Here is a 24,140-nt window from a genome sequence, read left to right on the forward strand (position 1 = left end):
AGGCCCGGGAGCCAATACCTGCCCTCCATGCCTTGTGTTCTGTGCTTGGAGATGCTAGCCGGGGTGGGGGGCAGGGGTGGGGGGTCTCGGTGGAGAAATCACCTGGCAGAGTCCATATTATTTTGTGTGGAAGGGAAATGATCATTTCTCTTCTTTTAGGGATTTCTTGCCCATTGGGGCCAGTATCTGGGTCACCTGCAGAGAAGGGATGGAAAATGGTTCCAATTTCACAGGAGGCAGTGCACCTAGTCAGTCCCACTTTGTCACTGTGTCACACAACTTGCAAACCCTGAAGACCTTTGAGGTGCCTTCCCTTGCAGAGCCAGACCCTCCGGGTCCAAGTCCCTTCCATCTACAATCAGGATCGGAGCTCCTGGCCCTGCAGGATCCCGACGGATCTTCTGATAACCACATGACTGCATTGTGTGTCCTTTCTGACTCCAGGGCTGCGGCTTGGACATTCCCTGTCCCTGGGAAGCTGACCCCGGGGAGCCCAGTTCTGTCCCCGTGGGTATTTTACTTGTAGTGTGGATGACATTTGTTTGGGGACCTGTCACTTTGACTGTCTCAGGAATGGAAAACTTAAGGGGGCTGGTGTGCAGAATACTTGGTCACTCAGGGCTTTTCCTGCAAAAATATAACTACTAAACTGGGCATTTCTTATTGCCAAATGAGAGCCAGATTCCGGATGGGTTTCCGGATAAAGGGCTCTGAACTCCTTTCACCAGTGCTAGCCCTGGGGGTGGGGGCCATTCCTGACTGGTCCCCACAGCACCCCTCCCTGTCAGCACGCAATAGCGGCCAAGTCGGGGTCCTTTACTCTCATGGTCTGCGTTATAGACTTCTTACACGTGTGTGTACGTGTATATGTTGACAATAAAAGGATGGAAAAAGATAGACCACGCAAACATTAATCACAGTGGAAAGAAAGCAGGAATGTCTGTGTTAACATCAGATAACATGCCCTTCAGAGTGGGGACAACCCGAGGTGCAGACAGACGATCCCACCAGGACCTGCATCACATGACAGGTAGTTGCCGTGTGTCCTCAGGCTGGGCCTTCCTCAGACTTGCCCTGTTTTTGATGACCTGACCATGGCAGTCTTGTGGAAGATGTGTCGGATCCCCCTCAAGTGGGATTTGTCTGGTGGTTTTCTTCTCGTTGGACTGGGATATTGTGTGTCTTTGGGGGAGGGACCACGGAGGTCAAGTGCCAGCATTATCACATGGCACCAGGGGCGTGCATGTCCATCTGACCTGTTGGTGAGCTGGCCCGGCTGCCAGCTGTCTGCTGTCCCCTCTCAGCTGTCCTCTCTTGATGGGGTTCTCCAGGCACATTCCAGCCTGAGGGTGGGGTTGCGCTCCACCTCCTCAAGGTGGGAGGACCCACGTCACTTTCCTGAATTCTCCTGGAGAGGTGGGTCTCCTCCCCCATTGGTTTATTTGCTTGGCCATCCGTTGCCTTGCTCCTTTCTCATTCATTCTCATTTATGGCCCCTCTTTAACCCGCACAAGCAGGGCTGCTCTGGGCACTGCCGCTGTGCAGCTCCCCTGACCCGTGGCAGAGTTTCCCTCTGTCTCGGACAAGGCGTGGAGTTGCCTCCTGTGCGCTCTGTCGGCATCCAGCTTTACCAGATGACCCCACATTGCCTTCCCGAGCAGGGCTGCCATCTTCCTGTCTCGGCAGGATAAGGAGACCCCCCCCCGCCCCGGCCTCCCTGACACTCACCTCCTCAACATGATCAACCAGTCCATTTCTGTCCCTCTAGTGTGAAAAGGCATCTCGCTGTGGTCTCAGATCATGGACGTAGTGGAGCCTTTTCTGTGTGGATTCATCATCTGTGCTGTCTTTCTGGGCAATGACTGTGTCTTCACTTGCTTTTGATTGAGTTGGTCTGTTTCTTCATGAATTGCAGGATTCTTTATATATTCTAGGTACCAGTCCTTTGTCATTATGTGTACTGGTTTCGTTGCAAGTCATCACATTTTGATCTACAAAGGTAGATAATTCCCACTCGAGAATCCAGACTTTCTTTGAACTAGAGAGTCTTTTGCTGTGCCAGCAATGCATATCACCATTTATAAACTGCAATGCTTTCCTATAAAAGGGAGTCTTGTATTCTTATAGCTCTGCTGGAAGGGTTATATGTATTTTGTGTTGTTTCTGTGTTCAACGACCTGTTTTTAAATTTGGGGGCTTATAAAGATAGATGCAAAGTTTTGAAATGCTGGGATTTTATTCACAGTACTTAAATGATTTTTGCCAGGTATATCATCGAGTCTGAGACAGTGCCGTCTCAGTCATTTAATGAGCTTTGCTAAACTTTCATCTTTCCTTTTCTGTGGCTGCTCTCACCAGTTGTCAGAAAAAGTTGGAAGATTCGCCCTTCATTCATGATCTGTAGTTCATGAATATTTATGTATATTCCATGTACTTTCCCCCTTTTACTCAAAGTAGCTGCATGACATAAAATTTAAATTTTTAATTGGAATTCTTCCATGGCTTCCCTCACGAGTGAAGAGCCCTTATTATGTAGAATAACAATGACAGTATCCAAAGGTGAGATTGTTCTAAATGAAGTTTCTTAAATTTGAATCCACCTGCAAATCAGGCCTTTAGCATCAGAGGCAGCACCTCAGCATCTTGTGTCCACGAGGGGGTCTGGTGGTGGAGCCGGCACGGCTGCTGGTAAAGAGCATCCCTGCGTCCTTCACGTGCTCGCTGGGTACACGGGCTCAGGCCCTTCTAAGTGCTCGGTTTACAAGGAGACAAAATCCTTGTCTGCAAGAAATCTCACTCGGCGGGGAAACAGACAATAAAAATATGTGTGAAGTCCCAGTAAAAGCCAGGAAGAGAGAAAGCAGAGCAAGGAGATTGGGCGGCGCGGGCGGGCGATGCAGCAGCTCTGTCAGGAGAGCTGGGGCCAGCAGGGCTGGGTGGAGGCTTGGGTTTCATCAGGGGTGGGATGTGGATGTGGGAGGGAGGGGGTAGGGGAGGTGTGAGGAGCAGCGGGGTGTGAGTTTGCAGGAAGAGCTGGTGTTGGCAAAGGCTTCTGGTTGTGTTCTAGTGTGATGGGAAGGGGTGGTAAGGCTTGAACGGAGGAGACCCTGTCTATCGTCATAGGCCACTGCTGGGGAGGCAGACTGGGAGGGCGGAGACGGACGAGGGAGGAGAGAGCCGCGTCGTCCAGACCCTGGTGATGCTGGCTCGGATCTGGGCAGTGGAGGGGCTGGTGGTGGTCCCATTTGAGTCAGATTTTGAAGGCGAGCGTATGGGGTTTGCTGATGAAATGGATGGGGACACTGTATTCTGTGGGATGTGCTAAGATTTTTGCCTTGACGGGTACCTTGGAAAATGGTTGTTTCATGTTTGTGAACTCAGAGGGGATGCTGGGAGGGGTGGGGTGGGGGAGTGGGAGGGTGTGGTCGTGGTCGCTGTTTGATTGATTTTCTTTTGGTTTTGGTTCAGTGTGGATGGTGAAGAGCCCTGTCTGGATGAATTTGGAGAGCAGTGGGGCGTCCACGTGGAGGTGTCGCAGAGGCAGGGGGTAGCAGATTGGCGTCTCGGGTGGAGCAGGGCTGGAGGCCACATTTGGGAGCAGCTTGAGGAGGGACGGCTGCGAGAGGATGGAGTCGAGGCCCCCCAGGCAGCCTGGCTGCTACATCTCTGGGTCAGAAACAGGAAAGGAGCGGGTAAGAAAGGAGGAAGGAAGCACAACAGGGCTGCGTGACCCCAGGGAGCCGAGTGAGTGAAGGGCGACTCCCCGATGGTCTGGTGGGCAGTGTCAGCAGGAAAGATGGTGCAGGAGGAAGGAATGCTCGTGCCACAGCGGAGAGGAAGGGGGAATGGTGGGAGGAGCAGATTCCTTCAGGAAGAGGAGAAGGGTGGGGCTCAGCGTGGAGGAGGCAGCCCCCGACGCTCACCCAGGAACCAGAGGGACAGAGGGGTGCCCGCAGGCCCAGGAGCCCCCTGCGCCCTATTGCTTCTGTTTGCTCAGTGAAGGAAGAGGCAAAGTCATTCACTAGCTGCATGGCAGGAGCGGGAGGAGGTGCTCGAGGGCGGAGAAGGAGGATCTGAAACAGCCCCTCACTGGGGGGCCATTCACGTAGGGCATGGATGCGGGTTTCCGGGTAGCATCAGGGCTCCCTTGAGCCAGGGTCAGAGACAGGATCGGGGTGTCGGGTGGCAGGTGCCTCTCTTGCACGTTCAGTTGCCCCAGGGCAGGTGGGGAGTGGATGCCACCGGAGTTTCCTACATGTGTCCTTGGTGTGCTGACCTACAGCATGGACATTTCTGTAAGTGCTCCTCATGTGTGTTACCACGTCCTAAGTCAAGGCTAAAGGATTATGCTTGGAGGAGCTGGAGTACGTGCAGCGAAGACCGTGGGTGAGACCAGGGCAGCCGGGCCGGGTCGGGGCAGGCTAGCAATGGGGGGATGGGGCTGACCTGGAGAAGCAGGTGACTGTGGACATGCAGGGGACAGATGGTTGCAGGGCAGATGCTGTGACGAGCAGGTTAGGGACCCAGTGGAAGGTGTCACTGGGATGAATTGGGAGATGGGGATTTTGAAACACATATGCTGTTGATACTATGTATAAAACAGATAACTGCTGAGAACCTACTGTATAGCACAGGGAACTCTACTCAATGCTCTGTGGTGACCTAAATGGGAGGGAAATCAAAAAAGGAGGGGATATATGTATATGTATAGATGATTCACTTTGCTGTACAGCAGAAACTAACACAACGTTGTACATCAACTATACTCCAAAAAAAAAATGAAAAAACAAAAACTCATTGCCTGGCAGGAGGGAAGGTGCGTGGAAAACAAATCCAGTCCCATCACTCAGAAGAGCGTCTTTACTTTCAAAAACACCGTGACCCAGGAGCTGGACTAGAGTCAGCACAGGAGAACCCTCGTGTGTAACATGCACAAGAAGTGGGATGTAGGTCCTGCTGGTCCCAGTAGAATCTGCCGTATGTGTACCTGGGGCGGCAGGTACACAAGGTGAGCTGGAGTAGTTGGTGGTGCCAGAAAGTTAGCATGTGCTCACCGTGTGCGTGTGCAGACACACATACAGACACACACAAACTCACACAAATTCTCTCTCTCGTGCACACACACACTCACTTCCAGTGACGGGATGTGTCAGAGGGGCACAGGAGCCAATGAAAAGAGCTTCCAATAGCCAAAGTTAGAACAATTTGAGCAACAAAGTGAATACGAATCGGTTGTAGCCCAAAGTATAAAATAAACGTGTTTATACTAATATAAATAACTGAATAAATCTAAAAACAGGGAGGGAGAGACAAACCTCCCCGGCAGAATTCCAGGTGATTTCTGCAGCTCCTCTCCCTCAGGGAGGTGGAGCGTCACCCCCACCCCAGCTGCGCTCAGAGCCCCCCTTCCCCAAAGCACGGGGTGGAAAAGGAGAAGCAGGACTCTGCAGGGGGGAGTCCAGACAGACAGGACTCAGCCAGGTGATGGGGTCTGCGCCAGCGGGCCGTCACGGTAACAGCAGACACCCCAAGATGAGGCAGCGACCCTGGGCTTCACCTCTGTGGTCTCCTCCCAAAGCCCAGAGCCCCGCGCTCGTGGGGAGAAAGACATTAGACGGAGCCCACCTGAGGGACATCGTGCAGAACGCCTGCCTGGTCCTCCTCAAAACTGGAAGGGTCATCAGAACAAGGGACGTCTTCGAACCTGTCACGCCAAAGGAGACGTGACGACTAAAAGCAGGGTGGTGGGTGTCCTGAACAGGATCCTGGGACAGAAAAGGACATTAGGGAAAAACTAAGGAGGACTGAGTAAAACACAGACTCTAGTTAGTGTATCGATATTGGTTTATTAATTGTAACCAATGTGTCGTAGTAATGGAAGATGTTCATAACAGGGGAAACCAAAACAGTTCTAAAAAATCAAATTTATTTTAAAAAAATCAGGTACAGATGCTAGAAAACTTTATTTCCTCATTGTTTTCTTGAATGACAGGGGAGATTTCCTTAAAAGGATCGTACATTTGGGATATGTGTTAGCATGTATCATTCTAGATCTGTAGAGGTGTCTGTTTAGTAATTAAGCTAGAGTAGCTCAGGTCCCCTCTCAGGAACTGGGCCCCTGTCCTGCCGAGCATGTTGAGTGCAGGTCCCTGTCCCCAGAGTGAGGGATAGAGGGGCTTTCTGTAATGACCTTTCCCATTAAATAGGAAAATCTAAAACAGACTGTGTAGGAATGGGGACATACCATGTATGTCTGAAGAACTAAAATGATTGTGGCGGTTTAGTCATATTTGAACGCCAGGAGACCCAGATCACGGGGAGTGTGTTTTGTAAATCACTCTGCTTGTTTCACCCTTGTACGTTTCAGAATTCATCAGAGAATCGTGAATAATAAGGTGGTCAGGAAAAGGGTTAGGCATCTACTAGAGTCGATGAATTCACTAGCAAGATTCAGGGCAGCTCATGACATTTATACTTTGATATGTTTATGAACTAAGTGTTTAAGTTATAAAAGTTACAGCTACTTTCATGGCTGTGGAAAAAAAAAATAGTAAGGCTTAATAAACCCCTAAATATAGTGACAGATGGCTGTTTGTTTACTTTGGGAGCAAGTGGTATGCATCGTCTGAAAACACTTCATACTCTGTTTTAGAGGAAGGTCATCAAGTTTCACCAAAGATATCAATGTTCATTTTCGAAAATGGATATTTTTCCATTTTTCTTTTCTTTTTTAAATATCAGCCTTATAAATGACAAATAAAATTGTAAGGTATTTAAAGCATACATGGTAGTGATCTGATATACGTATACACTGGGAAGGGATCCTCCCCATCTAGTTAATTAGCACATCTATCACCTCACAGATTTATCTTTTTTTGGTGAGAACATTTAAGTTCTACTCTTTAAGCAAATTTCTGTTATACAACACAGTGTTATCAACTGTAGTCATCATGTTTTACATTGGGTCCTCAGAGCTTATTCATCTATAGCTGAAAGCTTCTACTGTACCCTTTTACCAACCTCTCCCTGTTTCCCCCGCCTCCCAGCCCCTGGCAGCCACTCTTCTGCTCTGTCTCTGTGAATCTAACTTCTGGGGACATTTTTGCACCGCTGATATTTTCCTTATCACTCCATAAACTGTGATGACTTCCAGCTTGGTGTAAGGCAGTGTTGATTCCGAGTCTGGTACAGTTTTATGGCCATTCATTTGTTTTACAATTAATACCATATAATAAAATCGACTTATTGACTGTGATTCTCCAAAGAGATGGTGCTCGGCTGTTACATAATGTTCACAACCTTCTTCCCAGTGTGATGAATGTCTGAGATGCCCGGGAGGAAACTCAGAGAGGTTAGCAAAAGTTGGCTGAATGGGAACTCCATAGCTTGAGTGGTAAATTATGTGTGAAAAATAATACCTCCCAGATTCTAGCTGAAACAAAGAGTCCCCAGTCCTATTTCTTCTGTAAAATTTCCTAGCACTAATGATTTGTATTGATTTGTAGTCTAGTCTTTGGAATACTGGTTTTGTTCAGGCATTTCACATAGTAAAATGCGTGGCTGGGTGATTAACTCTTGAAAACTGGTTGATAAACTCACAATTTAACGTGTTTTTTATAATGTGGTTTAATTGAGGGGGAGAGCTGATCCTGGTAGTAAGGATGAGTTAATAGTAGAAATTCATTTTAAAAGATGGGGAGAGGGGTGCAGCGGAAACTCTAGACTTGTAAAGTATAAAATTTGGTCTTTATTGAGAATTGCCATCCACTGACAAATCCTGTTCAAGAAAGTTCATTTAGGAATTTTGTGTACTTCACACCCAATAGCATGTCTGGTATCAAAAACCAGAATGATGGGTGTTGGTGAGGTTGTGGAGAAATTGCAATCTTTGTGCACTGTTGGTGGGAATGTAAAATGGTGCGGCTGATATGGTGGTTCCTCAGAAAATCAGAAATAGAATTATGGTCCAGGGACCTGCCATTGGGCGTCACAAGGACGAAGATAGAGCGGGGATGCCTAGCATTTATCCGGCACCGACCAGGTATCGGGTACTTCCTGTGATTGTCTCCTTTCATCCTGATGTCTGCAAGGGAAGACAGAGGTCAAAGGTTAAGCGACTTCCCCCAGGGTCGCCCACCTGGTAGATGCTGAGCCTGGAACTCCAGCCGTGGCTTCCTCTGCCTGGAGAGGAACATTTCCCAGGAGTGGCTCCCATGGGCGCCCACAGAGGAAACCGTCCTAGATTCAGAGACAGAGACTGTATAGGCCACCAGCTTTGACTGTTATCCAACAAAATTAGAAAACATCATAAAAAGACCTTTTCCAGAGTAACCCATAGCGCAAAGGTCGCCGGATCCTTAGTGACTCAGAAGCCTCTGCCCTGTACCGTTCAGCCACGCCCAGCAGGAGCAGTGGCAGGGAAGGGGCTGTCTGCTCAGGGTGTCAGCAGGACAGAAGGTCCCCCCCCCCCCCCGGCCCCCGCGTACACCCCCAGAACGGGGAGGGTCAAGAGGAACGGAGCTCTTTGACCCTGTGTTTTGAAATCGGAAAATTTTACCCTTCAGCTTGGTCTGGCCTTCCTTTGTCCCTCCTCAAATAAAATGTTAAAACACCAGCAAGGCCCTTCTCAGATCGGACCTGGAAGACTGGGAGCTACTGCTCTTTCCCCCCAGGTGTTTTCACTGATGAAATTATCAAAAGGAAATTCAGTTTTTGTTTTATCAGCATCCACCTTACCCTTGGGATTTCCTTTTTTGGCCATGCTGCAAAATTCTGCTACCCAGGACTCTACCAGGTAGAAGAGGATAGTAGGAGAAGCTCAGGCTTTGGGATAAGACAGTTCTTGTGGGTTTGAATCCTGGTTCAGGCACTTTCTAACCTGTGGGTTTGGACGAGTTATTTAATATCTCTAAGCCCCAGATTCATCATTCATTCAGTGTATCTGTAGATCATCTCTGTTTCAGAAGGTGACTGTAGACTTCAGATGAGCTCACACTTAGGAAACAGCCCCATGGGCACGAGGGGAGTTAGCGGCTCCTCCTGTGACCGCAAGCTGAGCCTGCTCTGGTGTTTATTTTCTCTTTTACATGTAGTGTATTTTTTGCCTTAGGGAAGTGGTAAGACCTTGACTCTTGTCGCAGCTTAATTAACTTGCTGAGAGTTGGAACAGCCGTGAGATTCCATATTGTGTCCTACTTAGAGTTGAAGTATATCAGCTGTAATTAGTGATACTGCTTGTAAAAAGCCACCAACTGTCCTTTCTGTCCCCCGCCCCCTCCCAGGACACCACAAGTTCCTGCCAACTCCTGTCAAATTAGTTGGCCTTTGGCAAGTCCTTTATCTGCAACACAACCTGAAACTTTAATCAAGAATTTATAAGGTCTTTTAAAGCCACTCCTGAGACTGTTTCTCTGAGTAGATCTCCTTAATGCAAATGTACTATTTTGAAATATTTGCAAATAAAAACCAAGGGAGGAAAACATTGTGATAAATGAGGGAAAACATAGAAAGTGTTCCATTTTTGGACTGACCTTGGCATGATTACTCACTGCATTAGTTTTCTGTGGCTGCTGTAGCAACTTGCACAGACTTAGTGGCTTAAAACAGCCCAAGTTTATTCTCTTCCAGTTCTGGAGGTCAGAAGTCCCACCCAGGCCTCACGGGCTAAGTCAAGGTGTGGGCACGGCCGCATACCTTCTGGAGGCTCCAGGCAAGAATCTGTTCCTTGCTTCTTCCAGCTGCTAGGGGCTGCCCTCCTCCCGGCAGGTCCCTCTCTGACTCTTCTGCCTCCTGTCCTGCTCGTGGGGCCTCTGTGGTCACACTGGGCCCACCGGGATACCCGCTCAGGATGTGCTGATCAGTATCCTTAATTCCCCTTTGCCATGTAGCCTGACATATTCACAGGTTCCAGGTAGGAGGATATGAACATCTTTTGGGGGGGGGGGGGGCGGGGTGCTGGGCTATTATTCTTCCTACTGCACCTACTGAAAACCTCTATTTGAGTGAGTTTCCATAATAATTGGTTGACTGCATTGAAGGCATGAGATGGTACAAGGAAAAATCTTTAAGACTCATATCGAAGTAGATTATATTATTGGAGTAATTCAGACCGTATGTTGAAAATCAGGGTAAGGATGACGTTTCTCCCCCATGTCCTCAGTCTCTTTTCTTACCTGGCTACTCTCTAAACCAGTCATTTGCTCATAGCTGTTATTTTGATATGTCTATATCTATATGTGCACACAGGTATTTTTCTGAAATTCTGAGTTAATATCCTAGAGATAAAATATTCATAACTGTTTTGTCTGTCCATTTCTCTCTGTTGTGAATTGAATTCAATAAACTAAATTCCATCCATGTAAGGTTTCTATTGCACAATGAGACTGGCAGTTTTTTTAAAGCTGTATGACCCTGATCTTCTCTGAGGCCGGCTAGATTGGTCAGTCCATAGAAGAGTGAATGAGGCAGATGTATATTAACTTTGAGTCATCAGTGCCTTTCCTTGACTTTCCCATTAAACCAGGTGGCTGAAGCCTCAGCAACCACTGTCAGCACATAGTGGGGTCTCCCACACAGTGAACAAGTGAACAGGTAACCTCCGGTGATGCAAGTGCTCTCAGGGAAGGACAGTCGTAGGTCATACACTAATGACCTCTGGGAAGGAGACCTGGGATGGTGACACTTGCATGGGGAGGGGTCTCTGGGGATGTGCTCCTAAGCCTGGGGCTTGAATCACAAGAGAGCAGACCCTGGGTCTGCTCACTCACCAGGTGCCCTGGAAGCACGTCTGCTGCTCAGAAGAGCTGATGGACGGATGGATGGAAGGAAGGGAGGGAAAGAAGGGAAGGAAGGAGTCACTAGGACTGCCCACCCCTCCCCGACACTGACCACGTGTGCTGAAGCACACAGAGCGCTTTCATCCTCACTGGGGTTCCCGTTCTGAGTCTCTCTGGGCAGGGTGCTCGGAACTGTCTTCACAAGCTCCCAGGTGAGGTTCTTTTCTTACTCCACGCGATAGAAAGGCAGCTGGACAGAGATGCACAGAGGACTCCAGTCCTGGCCTGTATGACACGAAACCCCGCCCCCTTAAACAAGACATCATTAGGCTGCTTCTAAGTATCCAAAGTACCTTCTGAGGTGAGGCAAGTATTGCTGTTCCCATTTTACAGAATAAGCTGAAGGCCAAGGAGGACGCACAAATGCTTCAGCTAAGTGTCGAATCCAAGATTCTTGACTTGTGTATTCTGTTCGTAGTTATGACCGAGTGGTTTGACTTGGTCCCCGCAACCCCTTTGGAAGTATCTGTGAGCATTTTGGGGTGTTGGCTATTATTAGGATTATATAACCCAGCCAGAAACCAGCAAAACACAGTTAACAGGATCCTTTTTAGAAAGTCCCAGAATAGGATAGATGTTATTTTAGGAGTTAGTGACAACTACTGGGCCAAGACAGTGTTTGTGGCTATTCTGGTCTGTTTCAGTTTTTTAAAAAATATCTTCTTCCACTTAAGACTTGAAAAAGCAGCTTAGTGTGTTAGGTTTTCCAAGAGTTTTATTCAGTATAACATGGGGTTCTTGATAAACTCTATTCTAGACTGGTCACATGCTCTGGCTATAAAATATTAAATTTGTGGCTCTTCTTTCTGTTGTCTCTAGGTGCGTATAACTAGTTTAGTTAATGAAGGCAAAAAATTAGATTTTCTTGAACTGCCCAAGCTGGAGGGAATAAACATGCATTATGCTTTGGATCTGACCTCTGTGATTCTTAGACTAAATCAGAATCCCATTTCTGACTTAAAATTTCAGCAGTCAGTTAGAATGTACTCTTTCAGACTTTCTTCTGTTACAGCTTTTCCATATTAGGAATTAAAGTCAGTTTGTATATCTCGTTTATATTGTGGGATAATCTGGATTTAGTGCCAGCCTCTTCCTACTGCAATCCGTCCTACACTCACAGCAAAGTACTCATCACTGAAAGGAACTGCTCCTGCTGGGCTCCTGGAGCAGTTTCCCAGGGCCTCGGGTGGAGCTCCCACTCTCACCCCGCCAAGTCTCCCTCCAGGATGGGCATCCGGCAGCCTCTGCAGCCCACATGGCTGAGGAGAGGCGGAGTGGGGTCTGCGGCCCGGGTGCTGGTGGGCGAGGTGGGCGGGGTGGGGGTGGGGTGGCCTGCTGCACTTGCTCCTGTGTGCTGACCGACCACAAGCAGGAGAGAAAGCATCTGGGGCTTTATTCTCAAGGGCTTTCTGGCGTCACTCCACATCCTCCTTCTTAGCCCTGGGTTCCTGCCCTGGCCTGAGCTCAGCCCTCACGTCCTGTTCCTCCCTTGCCCACCGGGTTGTGCAGCCCCCAGCCCGTGTCTCAGTCCGTGCAGCTCTCCTCCCCTCATCCACATTAGGGCCCTGAGGGACCATGACCGAATCCGCCTTCCCCCAGGACGCTGGCTGCCCGCTGGGGCCCCCAACCAGCTCCGCTCAGGAAGCGCAGCACCAGGTCTGTATCAGTTGAGTGTCTGAGGCGGAAGTTCTCAGGGATTGGTTGACCCTTAACTGCAGGTGATGGTTATGGCAACGGGGCTGCTGTTGATTGGCTGACCTGCAGAAGCGCTGATGTGAGCAGATTGTTGATTGGTGGATTTTACTCGAGTGAGGCATCCTCATTGGCTGGCCCTCAGGGCACTGGGATAGAGCCTGGTGGTTGGCAGTCATGGCTGGGATTCCCTGGTTGTCGACAGGGGACTGTGGACCCTGGGTGAGGTGGTTGTCAACGGGGGCACTGTGGTCCCTGGGTAAGGTGGTTGTCGATGTGGGGGACTGTGGTCCCTGAGTGAGGTGGTTGTCGACGTGGGGGACTGTGGTCCCTGGGTGAGGTGGTTGTCGACGAGGGGGACTGTGGTCCTTGGGTTGGGTGGTGGTTGACTGGGGACTGTGGTCCCTGGGTTGGGTGGTTGTTGATTTGATGGCCTCCTGAAGCTTTTATATTGATGGCAAGCTTTCATAAGTCAATTACAACTGTTTTAAAGCACTTTGCTATGGCTGAGGAACAGCTGCTCATTTTTTAGGTGCTTGGAAACTTAATTTTCTTATATCCCTGAATCATAGATTTCCTGGGTGGAATAAACCTGTCAAAGACCCCACATTAGTTCTCACCTCCCCCACTCACTCCAGAAGTGAGCACAGGAGCACAGGCCTGGGCTCAGACCCTGGCTGTGTTGTTCAACAAAGCACTACATCTCTGATCCTCTGTCTCCTGAAAGCTCACACTTCCCTGAAAGGCCAGAGTTTGGAGAGTGATTGAGCACTGCCATGCACGCAACTGTCCTCCCCCAGACTGAGCAGTCACCTTCCTTAGTCCGCGCTCTGGATCCAGGAATAATACCCGTGAGGAGGGCTGTCAGAGTCGCCTGTGACACACTGCGGATGCTCAGGCCCCGCTCCTAGTGGGTCCCATGTGATTGATGGGGGGTGGAGGCGGCCACGGCATTTTCTAGGCTCCCGTGTGGTGTTCGATATGCACTGAGACCGAACCAGGCCCAGCCAGTGCCTTACTTACCCGCTTTTCATGCAGTTAAGTCAGGCAGAAAATTTATAAGTTGTTTTGACTGGTCTTAAGTGATGGGCTGTTCTTGTTAAAATCTCGTTTTTAAAACTGTAATTAAGAAACGGACCTGGTAGTCAACTGAAATATTCTCTGAACCTCATTCCTATTACTGCTCAGCGCCCCCCCAGTATTAGTGAAAAAAGAGAAACAACCTTCATGACCTTCAGAAATCTAACCTGGCAGTGAGTTCAGTATACATGGAGACACAGCGTGGAATCGATATTTTCTGAAAGTAGATAACAGTATTGTCTACAGTTTGGAAATGAGCTTTGTGTAAACACTATCTTCTTGGATATTGTGTACATTATGCATAAGGTTTATTAAACATCTCCTTCCCCTAAGGTTTGTTATCTCTAAATTTGGAAGTTAATTCATGAAAAAAGGAGAACATGTATTATTTATAAGTGTCTTTAGCGTCTAGCAGAAAGTGTCATGTTATTTAAAAATGGGATTCATGCTTCCGTGGAGTCCGTGTGCTAGGTCCCCTCTGTCATCCTGAAGCCATCCCTATAAATAATAACTCCTCTCTGTCAGAAAAGAAGAGGGCTTGAGTCAGGAGTCTCTTCCATTATTCATTTCTTCCTAGTTTTGAGTAAACTTCTAGTCATTTAAAGGACTGAATGTTAAATTTTTCTGCTACAAAAACCCCGGCGCATCTTCTACCTGAGAAGTTACAAAATAGCTCATAACTATATTCACTGTGGACATTCAGGTATAGCTTTGCTGTTTATTACTCCCAGGATTGACTTAACTAGGTATGTAATACACTGTATTTTTTGTTGTTTTAATAAACCTTTAATTTTGGAGTAATTTGTATTATGGTTCACTCTTGGTATTGCAAGGTTTATGGGTCTTGACAGATGTGTCACGACATGTGGCCACTGTTATAGTATCACGCAGAATTGTCTCACTGCCCTAAAACTCCCCACGCTCCACCTAATCATCCCTCTCTCCCCTGTGCCCTGGGCAACCACTGATCTTTGTGATGTCTCTGTAGTTTTGCCATTTCCAGAATGTCATATTCTTGAAATTATTGAAGAAGAAATGACACTTGTTAAAGAGCGGTTAAGCAGACTTTACTACGGGAAGTACTACAAGGGATTTTTGCTGTAGGGGAGAGAGATGGGGCTCAAGCCCACGTAGGAGAGGCAATGTATAGCCCAGGGCGGGATGGGGAGTAAATGAATGAAACTGCTAGGAGGAAACATCAGAGGTAAGAGGGGATTCTGGCTGCACTGACCTGAAAGGATCCCTCCTGAAAGCAGGTGGGGATGGTCAGACATCACCCGGGTGAGGGTGGAGGGTTCTGGCTAAACCAGCGCAGCAGGATTCTTGCTAAAATTGGGCAACAGACATGGAAGTACAGACACGGAAATAGAAAAGTCGAGGCCTAGTCTGGGAAGAGGCTTCAGAGGAGCCTGGCTAGTGTTGGGTCAAGGAGAGAGTCTTTGTGATAATCGTGCAGTCTTAGCCTTTTCCGGTGGGCTTCTTCCACTTGGTCGTATGCATTTGAAGTTCCTCCATGTCTTTGCATGGCTTGACACCTCGTTTATTTTTATCACTGAGTAATAAACATCCATTATCTGGATGTATCAATACAACAATTTATTTATCCATCACCCACTGAAGGACATCTTCAAATTTTGGCAATTATGAGTGAAGCTGCTATAAACATCTGTGTTTCAGGTTCCAGGAATGATTTTATATTTATGGAAAAGCTGCAAAGATAGTGCACAGCATTCCCGGTACCCCTCACTCAGTTTCCCTTAGTGCTGACATCTTACCTGACCAGCGACATGTATCAAGAGTGAGAGATTAACGTTGGTTAGTGGTAAGCTACTGACTAGACTTCACTTGGATTTCACTAATTTTCATGTTTCAGGATCCACTCCAGGATACCACATTGCAGTTTGGGTGTGTCACATTCATTAAATATGTTCATAACATTCAGCTTATCCTGAGAAAATGGATGTAAAGATATCAGCTATAAGGATCTGGTGTCACGTAACACAGTGAACACGTTTAACTGCGATATTATTTAGAATTTGGGGGAAGGTATTTTGTTGTTTGTGTTTAGCAGAGCACACAGAATCCCCACTGTGCACAGTTAAGATTTGCTTTAGAAGGTCACCATTTCTAAACAGAATACTAAAGCTTGTCGAAAGAAGGTCATCTTAAGGTTGAGTATTTCGAGACCCCCAGAGACAGCAGTGGCTGAGCTGTAATAAAAGCTGTCATGGCATAGTTTTCTGAGTGGATGCAGCTGTGGCGTTTGGCTGGGTCTCTAATGAGCCTCTCCGAATGTTTTGCTGGCAGAAGGACTCCATGAAAGATGACAGAGGAGGTCATCGTCATAGCCAAGTGGGACTACACAGCCCAGCAAGACCAGGAGCTGGACATCAAGAAGAACGAGCGCCTGTGGCTGCTGGACGACTCCAAGACGTGGTGGCGGGTACGCAACGCAGCCAACAGGACGGGCTATGTGCCGTCCAACTACGTGGAGAGGAAGAACAGCCTGAAGAAGGGCTCCCTTGTGAAGAACCTCAAGGACACGCTCGGTGAGTGGCAGGTGCGGCAGGACCCGCTGGGCGGGACCACAGCCTGGCCCTGGGGCAGGGGCCTGCTGCTTTCCCGGGGGATGGGGGTGGGGATCATCTTTTTCGTTTGCATTTGAGAAAAAAAAGTAAAAGAAGAGTGTGTTTTTAAATATTGACATCTTTCTACTTGTCTGTTTTTTTTTAAATCTCTGGGCATTGTGAGATCCAGTGCAGAAATATCCTGTTGGTCATGTCCTAGAGAGTCTCGAATTTGGAGGTTTGTGTAAGCTGAACCTTCTGTGTGTTTCTGACCCCCTGCATGTCTACGTCTCCTGGCATCAACTTTCTGGAGGGTTCTGAAACGGAATGACCACCTCTGGGCATGTCCCCAACGCCTCCCAGGTCATCCCATCCAATCTTTTTCTCTCTCACAAAAGCCTGCGCACGTGGCCTTTGTGCATAGAGGAGGAGATGGTGAAAAGCACTTTGAACCCGAGGAATTTTTTTCCCTCTGTTAAATTGGTGGCATTTCACACCACAGTCGAGGATGGTGGCGCTCGGGTGGGGACTTGAGCAGTGGTGTGACGTCAGTGAGGCCACCAGGGTGACCCGTGGGGGGCCTGCTGGGCACCCAGCGTTCTTCCCATGCGCCAGTTCCCTCCCTTGGTGTCCAGATGCGGGAAAGACCCTCAAGTCGCCTGAGGTTCATGGTGTCCAACCTTGCCTTCTTGTGGGCATCACACTTCCTCACTGTGGTCACTGCTGCAGAGTATGTGAGAGGGTGACTTCCTGGAAGTCCTCAAGGCCTCCCTACATGAGCACCATGTGGGTGGCCCCTGGGACCACTGGTTATAATGGAAGAGTTTGCTCTTGAAACAGGTCAGTGCTATCACCCACGTTACACTTCCGTGGGGTTTTCCTTTTTATTTCTAACAAGAGGATTAGTTTCATTTGAGCGGGGTGGAAACAGGCAGGAAAACCGAAAAGAAAATTAACTCCGAGTGTGAGGAGTGTTGCGAAGTTTGTCTTTCATCTTCTGCCGTCTTAAAGAGTCCAGTAACTCTCTTCAAAAATGTAAAGCCTTCATTCATTGGGTAGTAATTTTGTGTCATGGGTTGGGTTATTTCCACGACTTGGAGAGAGAAATGAGACAATGGCCTGTGTATGAATCATACCAGTTACCATAGATTCTGCCTGATGGAGAAATTCCATTTTTCTTGAGCAGTCTGATTCTTTTTCACAAAAGTGACATCCCTTTATCTTTTTTTCCAAGCATGTAGCTTGAAAGAAACATCATTGTCCTGTGCTTATAACTCTCCATTAACTGTGACTAAGCAACGCGGAGAGCGTGAGTAAGTAAACACTTTAGGAGTGCCCTGTGCTTCATTTTACTTACTTTTTCCAGTTTCAGCTTCTCACCCCACCGACTCAGGTACATTTTTTTTTTTTTTGGAGATGCTCAACACTGTTTTGTGTTCTTTCTTAACCATTAACAAACAGTACATTCTCAAGACTCTAGTAAAGAAGGAAACACCCAGAAATGGAACGGAGGGCTGGGGAGGGAAATACAGAAGGTGAAGCACGCCCTCTGAGTTCCCTGCAAATTCCCTTGAACAGCTTGTCGTCCCTCCCTTCAGCTTTCAGAACGAGAAGACAGCTGAGCTACAGCGCACATCTGTCGCCGGGGTGCGGTTTTTCACGAGCGGCGACCAGTCCCCGGGGCCTCTCAGAACTCGGGGGGCCCCTGGCTCGGCCAGCCCATTGCACACGGGAGCCGGGCCTGCTCCCCCGCCCCGACAGATGTTTCCCCGGCTCTGCAGGCACACGTCTCCCTCCACAGAGCCAGCCAGTTCTGTTTTGGGAGAACACAGATTGCTAGAAAGCTCTTCCTTAAATAGAAGCTGGGTTTGCTTCTCTTTAACCCTCTCCCCTCGGCTCTCCTCGGCCCTCGAGAGCCGTGCAGGGGAGACCGTGCACCTCTTCTGCGGACCGACGGCCCCTCTCCAGGCCTCCTCCCCCGTCAGACACATCACTGCCTTGAAAACGTTTGTACCAAGCATTATTAATGTAAAAACAGCAGCAAAGTTATGTTCTGAATGTCCGAATCTATTTGTGGCAATTAATATTCATAGTCTAAAGGCTCTCGAGGCTCAGTATTCCCATCGCTGGGAGAAATGCCCCCATGCGTCATCTTTTTTGCTTGCATGTGCTCATCGTGCTCACCCAGAGCCTTGCTTTTGTTGCACAAAGAGAGACCTTGTTGTCTCCGCACGCGTTTTGCATTGTCCCCTGGAGCAGTGTCGCAGAGGAGGGAGGCACCCCCACAAGAAACCACTGTGGTGAACTGACTTATTTCTCCATAGTCAAACCTGACGTGCCATCACTGTCAAGAGGGAAAGTGGAAAAAAAAAAGAAGGAAAGTGAGAAGACTTTCCGCAGCCTCTTCTGCCTCCCACTGGTCTCCGTTACAGAAAATATTGGAGCTAAAGCATCCGTGGCTTCCTGTGTAAATGACTGTGACCGATGTGCTGTTGGAATTATAGTGTGATCTTAGGCTGATTATGCAGCCAGCAGAAATTCTCTTTACAGTGTATCAGAAGGGGTGAAAACAACATCAGAAATACCACCACACGTTGACCTTCAAGTAGCTACTCATGACATCATCCACATTTGTAATTCTACTGCCATGGAAATCCGCCAAATTTCTAAAGCCACCGATAACATTTCCCTGGCAGACACCTGGTTTGGAACAAAATAGCACCGGACTCCCCAGCAAAGTCCTTGTGTTCTGTGTGTGTTGATATCTCTAGCTGCAGGTGGTGACCGTGACTCGGCAGAGCCGTCTCCCGCTGTCCTATATTCCTGTGCTGAGGTTGGCCGCCAATTTAATTTAATCACATGCTGTAGTTTGTTAGAGTAACTCCCAGAAAGCAGTACCTTTCCCCAGAAGGTCTCCCCGTTAGGAAAGGATTAACGTTCTTTCTTTTCCTTTAATAATTTATGATGAAAGAAAACAACATGAGCTCATATTTCCATACGGGCAGCACACTGAAATCCTAGATCTCCTCACATATTCAACTTACTATCACAATTAGTCAAAGAGAACTTTTCCACAGATAACAAGGAGCCGTTCTGAAGACCTGTCCCTGCTGGCAGAGCACAGACAATGCTTTGAAAATCTGGGTGCATTCCTGGGCTCTGGCCTGGCCTTAGTATTTTATACAACCTGACTCATAAAACCATGCGGGTTAGGTGTTGTAAAGCGTTGTGCTAAATCCTTTGAGATGGGGAAGCCGCTCCCAGGGAGGGATTTTATTGAAGAACAGATTTTATTACCACTTCACGACAGCAGCTGGAAGCTCCAAAGGTTAACTGTCTTCCAGACGGTTGCCTTAGGTCCGGGTGCTGACCAGGGCTACCCAGGAAGCTACAGTTCCATTTATAACCTGTTAGTAGCTGCCCGTGGAGGGTTGGTTCCAAGGCACACACATTCATTGCTGATCACCTCCCGTGGCGTCTGGAGCCAGACATGGGCTGCCCCAGGGCTCCTCCTTTAGCCTTTAGTCACCTGCCAGGGATCAGCACCAGGGCTCCCACCTCGGCGACTCCAAGTCAGACCCAGGAGCAGAGAGTGTCTGCTGAAGGGGACCAGTGCCTGCTAACTAAAAGAGCCCTCTCGCTGTTCAGCTTGATGCTTGTGGTTGGGGAGGGGCAGTTCCTGGGGGTGAAATTCCCAGGGTTCCTCGAGGCATATCCATGTGGGGTTGCTGAGCGACTTCCCCAAGAGAGAAGGCACGCGACAGAGATGGGACTTGAACTTAGGGTTTTTTTTTTTTTTAACCAAGTTGAACATCAGGGCTTCTTGGGTAGGTATTTGCTAGGACTGTGTCGCAGAGATGAGCAGCTGGAATGTTAGAGGAAATGCTGCTGTTGCTAGGTTCCCTACTTTAGAGATGAGAACCAGGAGCTTATTAGCAAACTTGAGTAGGATCCGAGTGTGACGATAGTTGTGTATCGGTGTTAGTGTCCTGGTTGATGGCAGGGTTGCGTTGAGAAGGAGGATGCCCCTGTGTGCGGAGATGCACACCAAGTGTGAGGTGATGGGACAGGACACTGGCAGCTTGCCCTCAGCTCAGGAAAAATAACGTCCTTTGTGCTATTCTTAACTTTTCTGTACATTAAACCAGTGGACAGATGTAGAGTGGTTTAGGGACCACCTCAGGCCATGATGCTGGCTCAGAATAGGGGAGAGGTTGTACCTCCGGCTTCCTGCCCTGTCCGGGCATCTGCAGTGCCACAGGGCCTCACATTTGTCATCAGCCTTTTAGAGACCAGAGGATTGCCGAGTACCTGCTGAGATTGCACTTGTTATACGAGGTTGCTGTCAGGTGTGAACACGAAACTGATTCTTCCTCTGAACGGTTCCCCAGAACTTGGTTCAGAACTTTGTGTAATCATCCAGCAGGTTCCCTCCGTAACACTGGCAGGCAGGTGAGGGAATCCTGCTTCCTGCTGGACCAGCCCAGGCTACTCTGGGTATAGTTCAATATAGGCTTTTTTGTTGCAATAGAAATGGGACGAGAGATGGGCTCCAGCCTCTTGTGACAGTGCAGCTGTGGGGGGATTTCCTTTCAGGCACCGCAGGACTGTGACCAGAAGGACTTTGCTGCAGTCAGAAGTGTTCTCAGCAGGGCTGAAGCAGGGCAGGCGGTCTGTCCAGATGAGACGTGGGTAATGGATGCCACAGTCCGCGGTTATCACAGGCTGAGTCAGAGTCGTCCCTCCCTTGCTCCGTCCCTTGGAAATCCCTCTAAGCCACCTGGTTCCCTGCTAAGTGGGGAACGATAACGAAAGGCTCTGAAATAGGGTTGCAGATGTGATGTTGGGATCAGCACCGTGTCACAGGTGTGTGCGGATCCGAAGAGGGACCCCGGCTGGACGTTGTTTCATCTGGTGAGTCGAGTTCCGCCTCTGACTTCCTGGAGCCTGTGATGTAACTGGAAGAATAACACTGGCCCAGATGCACAGGGCTCATTAGGACATGGCGCTGCCTCTCCTGGCCCACCGGGAACATCTGGATGGTGCCTGCAGGGGAGCTCTGGCATTTGAGGCGGCCCACGAGGCACCTCCGCCAAACTTACACTCCAGTGTGGTCTCGGGGGCTGGTCCCAGGCCTCCATCTACTTTTTACAGCTGCCCCCAAGCCCTCCCCTGTCAGAAAGTCCCCCAGGAGACCCTGTGACAGCCAGTGCCCGGGACCCTCAGGCTCTGCAGCCACCATCCCTGTGCTCCTGATGCCCCCTTCACACCCGAAGCCAAACGGAAAGCTTAATGCAGCAGAAAAATTCAACCCAAGACCCAGAACTGATTTTGAGTGTGTTTTCTGGTGAGTGGGCAATAATAGTGATTTCTGTCTGCCTCATTGGTGCTGGCTACCTGTACACCTTTTTGTTTAATCTTCCCAATAACCCTCAGAGGAATATAATAACATCCTGATATTTCATGTGAAAAAAGTGAGACTCGGAGGTTAAGGGATGTGTGTGCCGAGAACACACAGTAAGCAGTGGGTTGAAATTCAAAGCAGGTCTGCCCAACGTCAGGCTCTGCTATTGTTGGTCAGCCTCTGGGGGTTGGGAATTCAGATTGTGGGGGCCCTAGGGACTGGGGGGGGGGGATGCTGCCTGTTTGGCCTTGGTATTGGTGCATCTAGTCACTCACTAGCCCCACCTGCATGACTGGGTTGGTTTTTTCCCGCCCTTTCTGCAGCTCCTGGGATGTGAGGGGACCAGCTACTTCATGAGCGCCGGTTTCTCCTGGCCCCAGAGGATGCACTTATCAATAACTTTGCCTGGTTCCTTCATGTTGAGGGGAGCAAGGGCCGTTGATTAAAATGATTCAGAAGCTGAATGTCCCGGGAACACACCTCCTTTTCCATAAATTGATTTTTATCTTAGCAGCAGTCTTATTGGCAGCAGGCATGTTCTGCTGGGTCTGTGCACATGAGATTTCAGCTGTCTTTGCTATTCACAGGCTCTTTGTGTGACACGGGTTTCTGCACTCAGGTAGTCCCCAGAGTTGTCATCTCTGAAGTGCCTGTCTTTTATAAAACTATTCATTGAAGACAGGCATACTTATTTAAAAAAATTTGGAAAATGGGAAAAAACATAAATCACCTGTGATCTTATACCCAGAAATAATCACTGTTGGCATTTGCATCTGTTTGCTCAGTATTTATACACACGTAGAATCAAAATCAGGTTGCAGAGGTGACTTCTTGCTGCCATCAATACCAGCTGTCACCAAGCAGTTAGTCCTGAAATGTCTACCCTTTCTGCAGAAGCCTGATCCTGACGTGCTGGAAAAGAGGTTTACTGTGAGTTTGGTCCATGCCTCCTGGCTCCTGAGTGGTCAGGTTGCTCTGTGAACCTTCTAAGAGGAGAAGCTAATTCTTTGTAGTGCATTTGTCTTAGAAGTAGTTTGATTTTCTAGGTTGAATTTCCATAAAGAATAAGAAAATTACCATTAGTCTTCCTACGTGTCACTTAAACATACTTCCTAAACTAAGTCACTGTCTAAGGAACCCGTACAAAAAATGTGTACAAAGGACTTTTTTTTCATTTCAATGTACAGAGCCAGACCACTTGCCATGAAAAGTTTGTATTAACGCATGCAAAGAAGATTGAGAGATCTCAATTTGATTTTAAATGTCCAGCTTCTCCAAATTATCATCTCTTCACTGTATCAAAGCAGAGACTCTGAGTTTTCAGAGCTGCATTTAACAGTTGAGGTTTACCTTTTCAGACTCTTATATAATCTACTGTTGTACAAACCCGAATTATATATAACGTGTCACAATTTAGAACCTTTAGAATTAGGTCTTGCGAGATTGTTCACAGTACAAATGACCCGCCAGACGTGATGCCTGCAGACTGTGGAAACGTCTACAGCAGTTGTGGTGCCAGCGCCCAAAATAAACTTGGATTTGTTTTCATATATCATAAGCGTCCAAGTATTTAGAACAAAAAACGTAAAACAACTCACAACAGATTAGTGGGAGGATAATTAGACAGAAAATAGAGACAGATTGTTCAAAAGAATGCTAATGGGAGAAAAGCCAGGAGAGGGGAATGGGGAAGGAGGAGGGGTCTGCATCCACGGGAAACGGGGGAGAAGCAGGTGTGCGGTGACACGGGGTCCTGAAGCCAGACACGTCGGCCCCTGGACGCCCCCTCCCCACCCCGCCCCGTGCCTTGAGAAAGGACCAGGACACCAGGTAAAGTGTTTCCCAGTGTTTTACCTAGTGACTGGCACCTGGGTTGCTTCTTATTAAAATTATGGTTTTTCTTAAGAACATCGAGAACAACCTTTCCTGACTTGTTACTCAAGTGGGAGCCTTCGGTTTTAGGATAGAGAAACGTGGACTAAAAATGCCGAGAATTAAGTAAAATCTCGCTGTGTTTCTAACTGCGCTTCCCCATATGGCCCCGCTCTCATTTTTAGACGCCTCCATATGTCTCCACTGTTCCTCTTCCCTGTTGCACGCTCACGTCTGTCCCTGGGTGGGGGTGTGGGGTGCAGGGGATTTGTTCAGGGCAGGTGCCGTAGTGGTGACGGCAGAGCCCCTGGGCTTGCTGGCAGGCCAAGCGGGCCCTTCCTCCCCGGAGCCCCCCGCCCTGCGCCCACCGCTGCTCTCTGCACAGGGTGGGCGGGGTGGGGGGGACCTGTTTGGCCCAGGTGAGGCCCGGGTCTCATTGCTGAGCATCAGTGATGTCAGGCGGGCTGGGTGTTTCTCTGCTGCTTGCTGAGTACTTGCTCATGTCATCTTTGTCTACAAGCCGGTAGTCTGATCAGCCCCCCAAGGCTGCCATCCTTCTCTCTTAACTCTTAACTTCCTCTCTCTGCTTCCAAACTCACGGATTCTGTGAGCATCGGATTGTCCCCTGTGTTTCTCACGGCCGGGAGGCCACCTGGAGGGCAGCTCTTGGTGAATTTTCAGGCTGGGGCT

General features: G+C 48.6%; 1 protein-coding gene across 3 annotated transcripts in view; it reads left to right on the top strand.

Moving 5' to 3' along the window:
- The window catches only part of NCK2 (NCK adaptor protein 2), a 130,442-nt gene that overhangs the window by 76,145 nt on the left and 30,157 nt on the right, over positions 1-24,140 (top strand). For all 3 annotated transcript variants that reach the window (XM_057742753.1, XM_057742754.1, XM_057742755.1), the window contains exon 3: positions 15,915-16,156. In XM_057742753.1, the coding sequence (XP_057598736.1) occupies positions 15,931-16,156 (226 nt within the window). In that variant the 5' untranslated portion in view covers positions 15,915-15,930. The remainder of the gene's footprint in view (positions 1-15,914; positions 16,157-24,140) is intronic.

The sequence above is a fragment of the Hippopotamus amphibius genome, chromosome 7 (assembly GCF_030028045.1).
Source record: "Hippopotamus amphibius kiboko isolate mHipAmp2 chromosome 7, mHipAmp2.hap2, whole genome shotgun sequence".
Classification (NCBI taxonomy): domain Eukaryota; kingdom Metazoa; phylum Chordata; class Mammalia; order Artiodactyla; family Hippopotamidae; genus Hippopotamus; species Hippopotamus amphibius.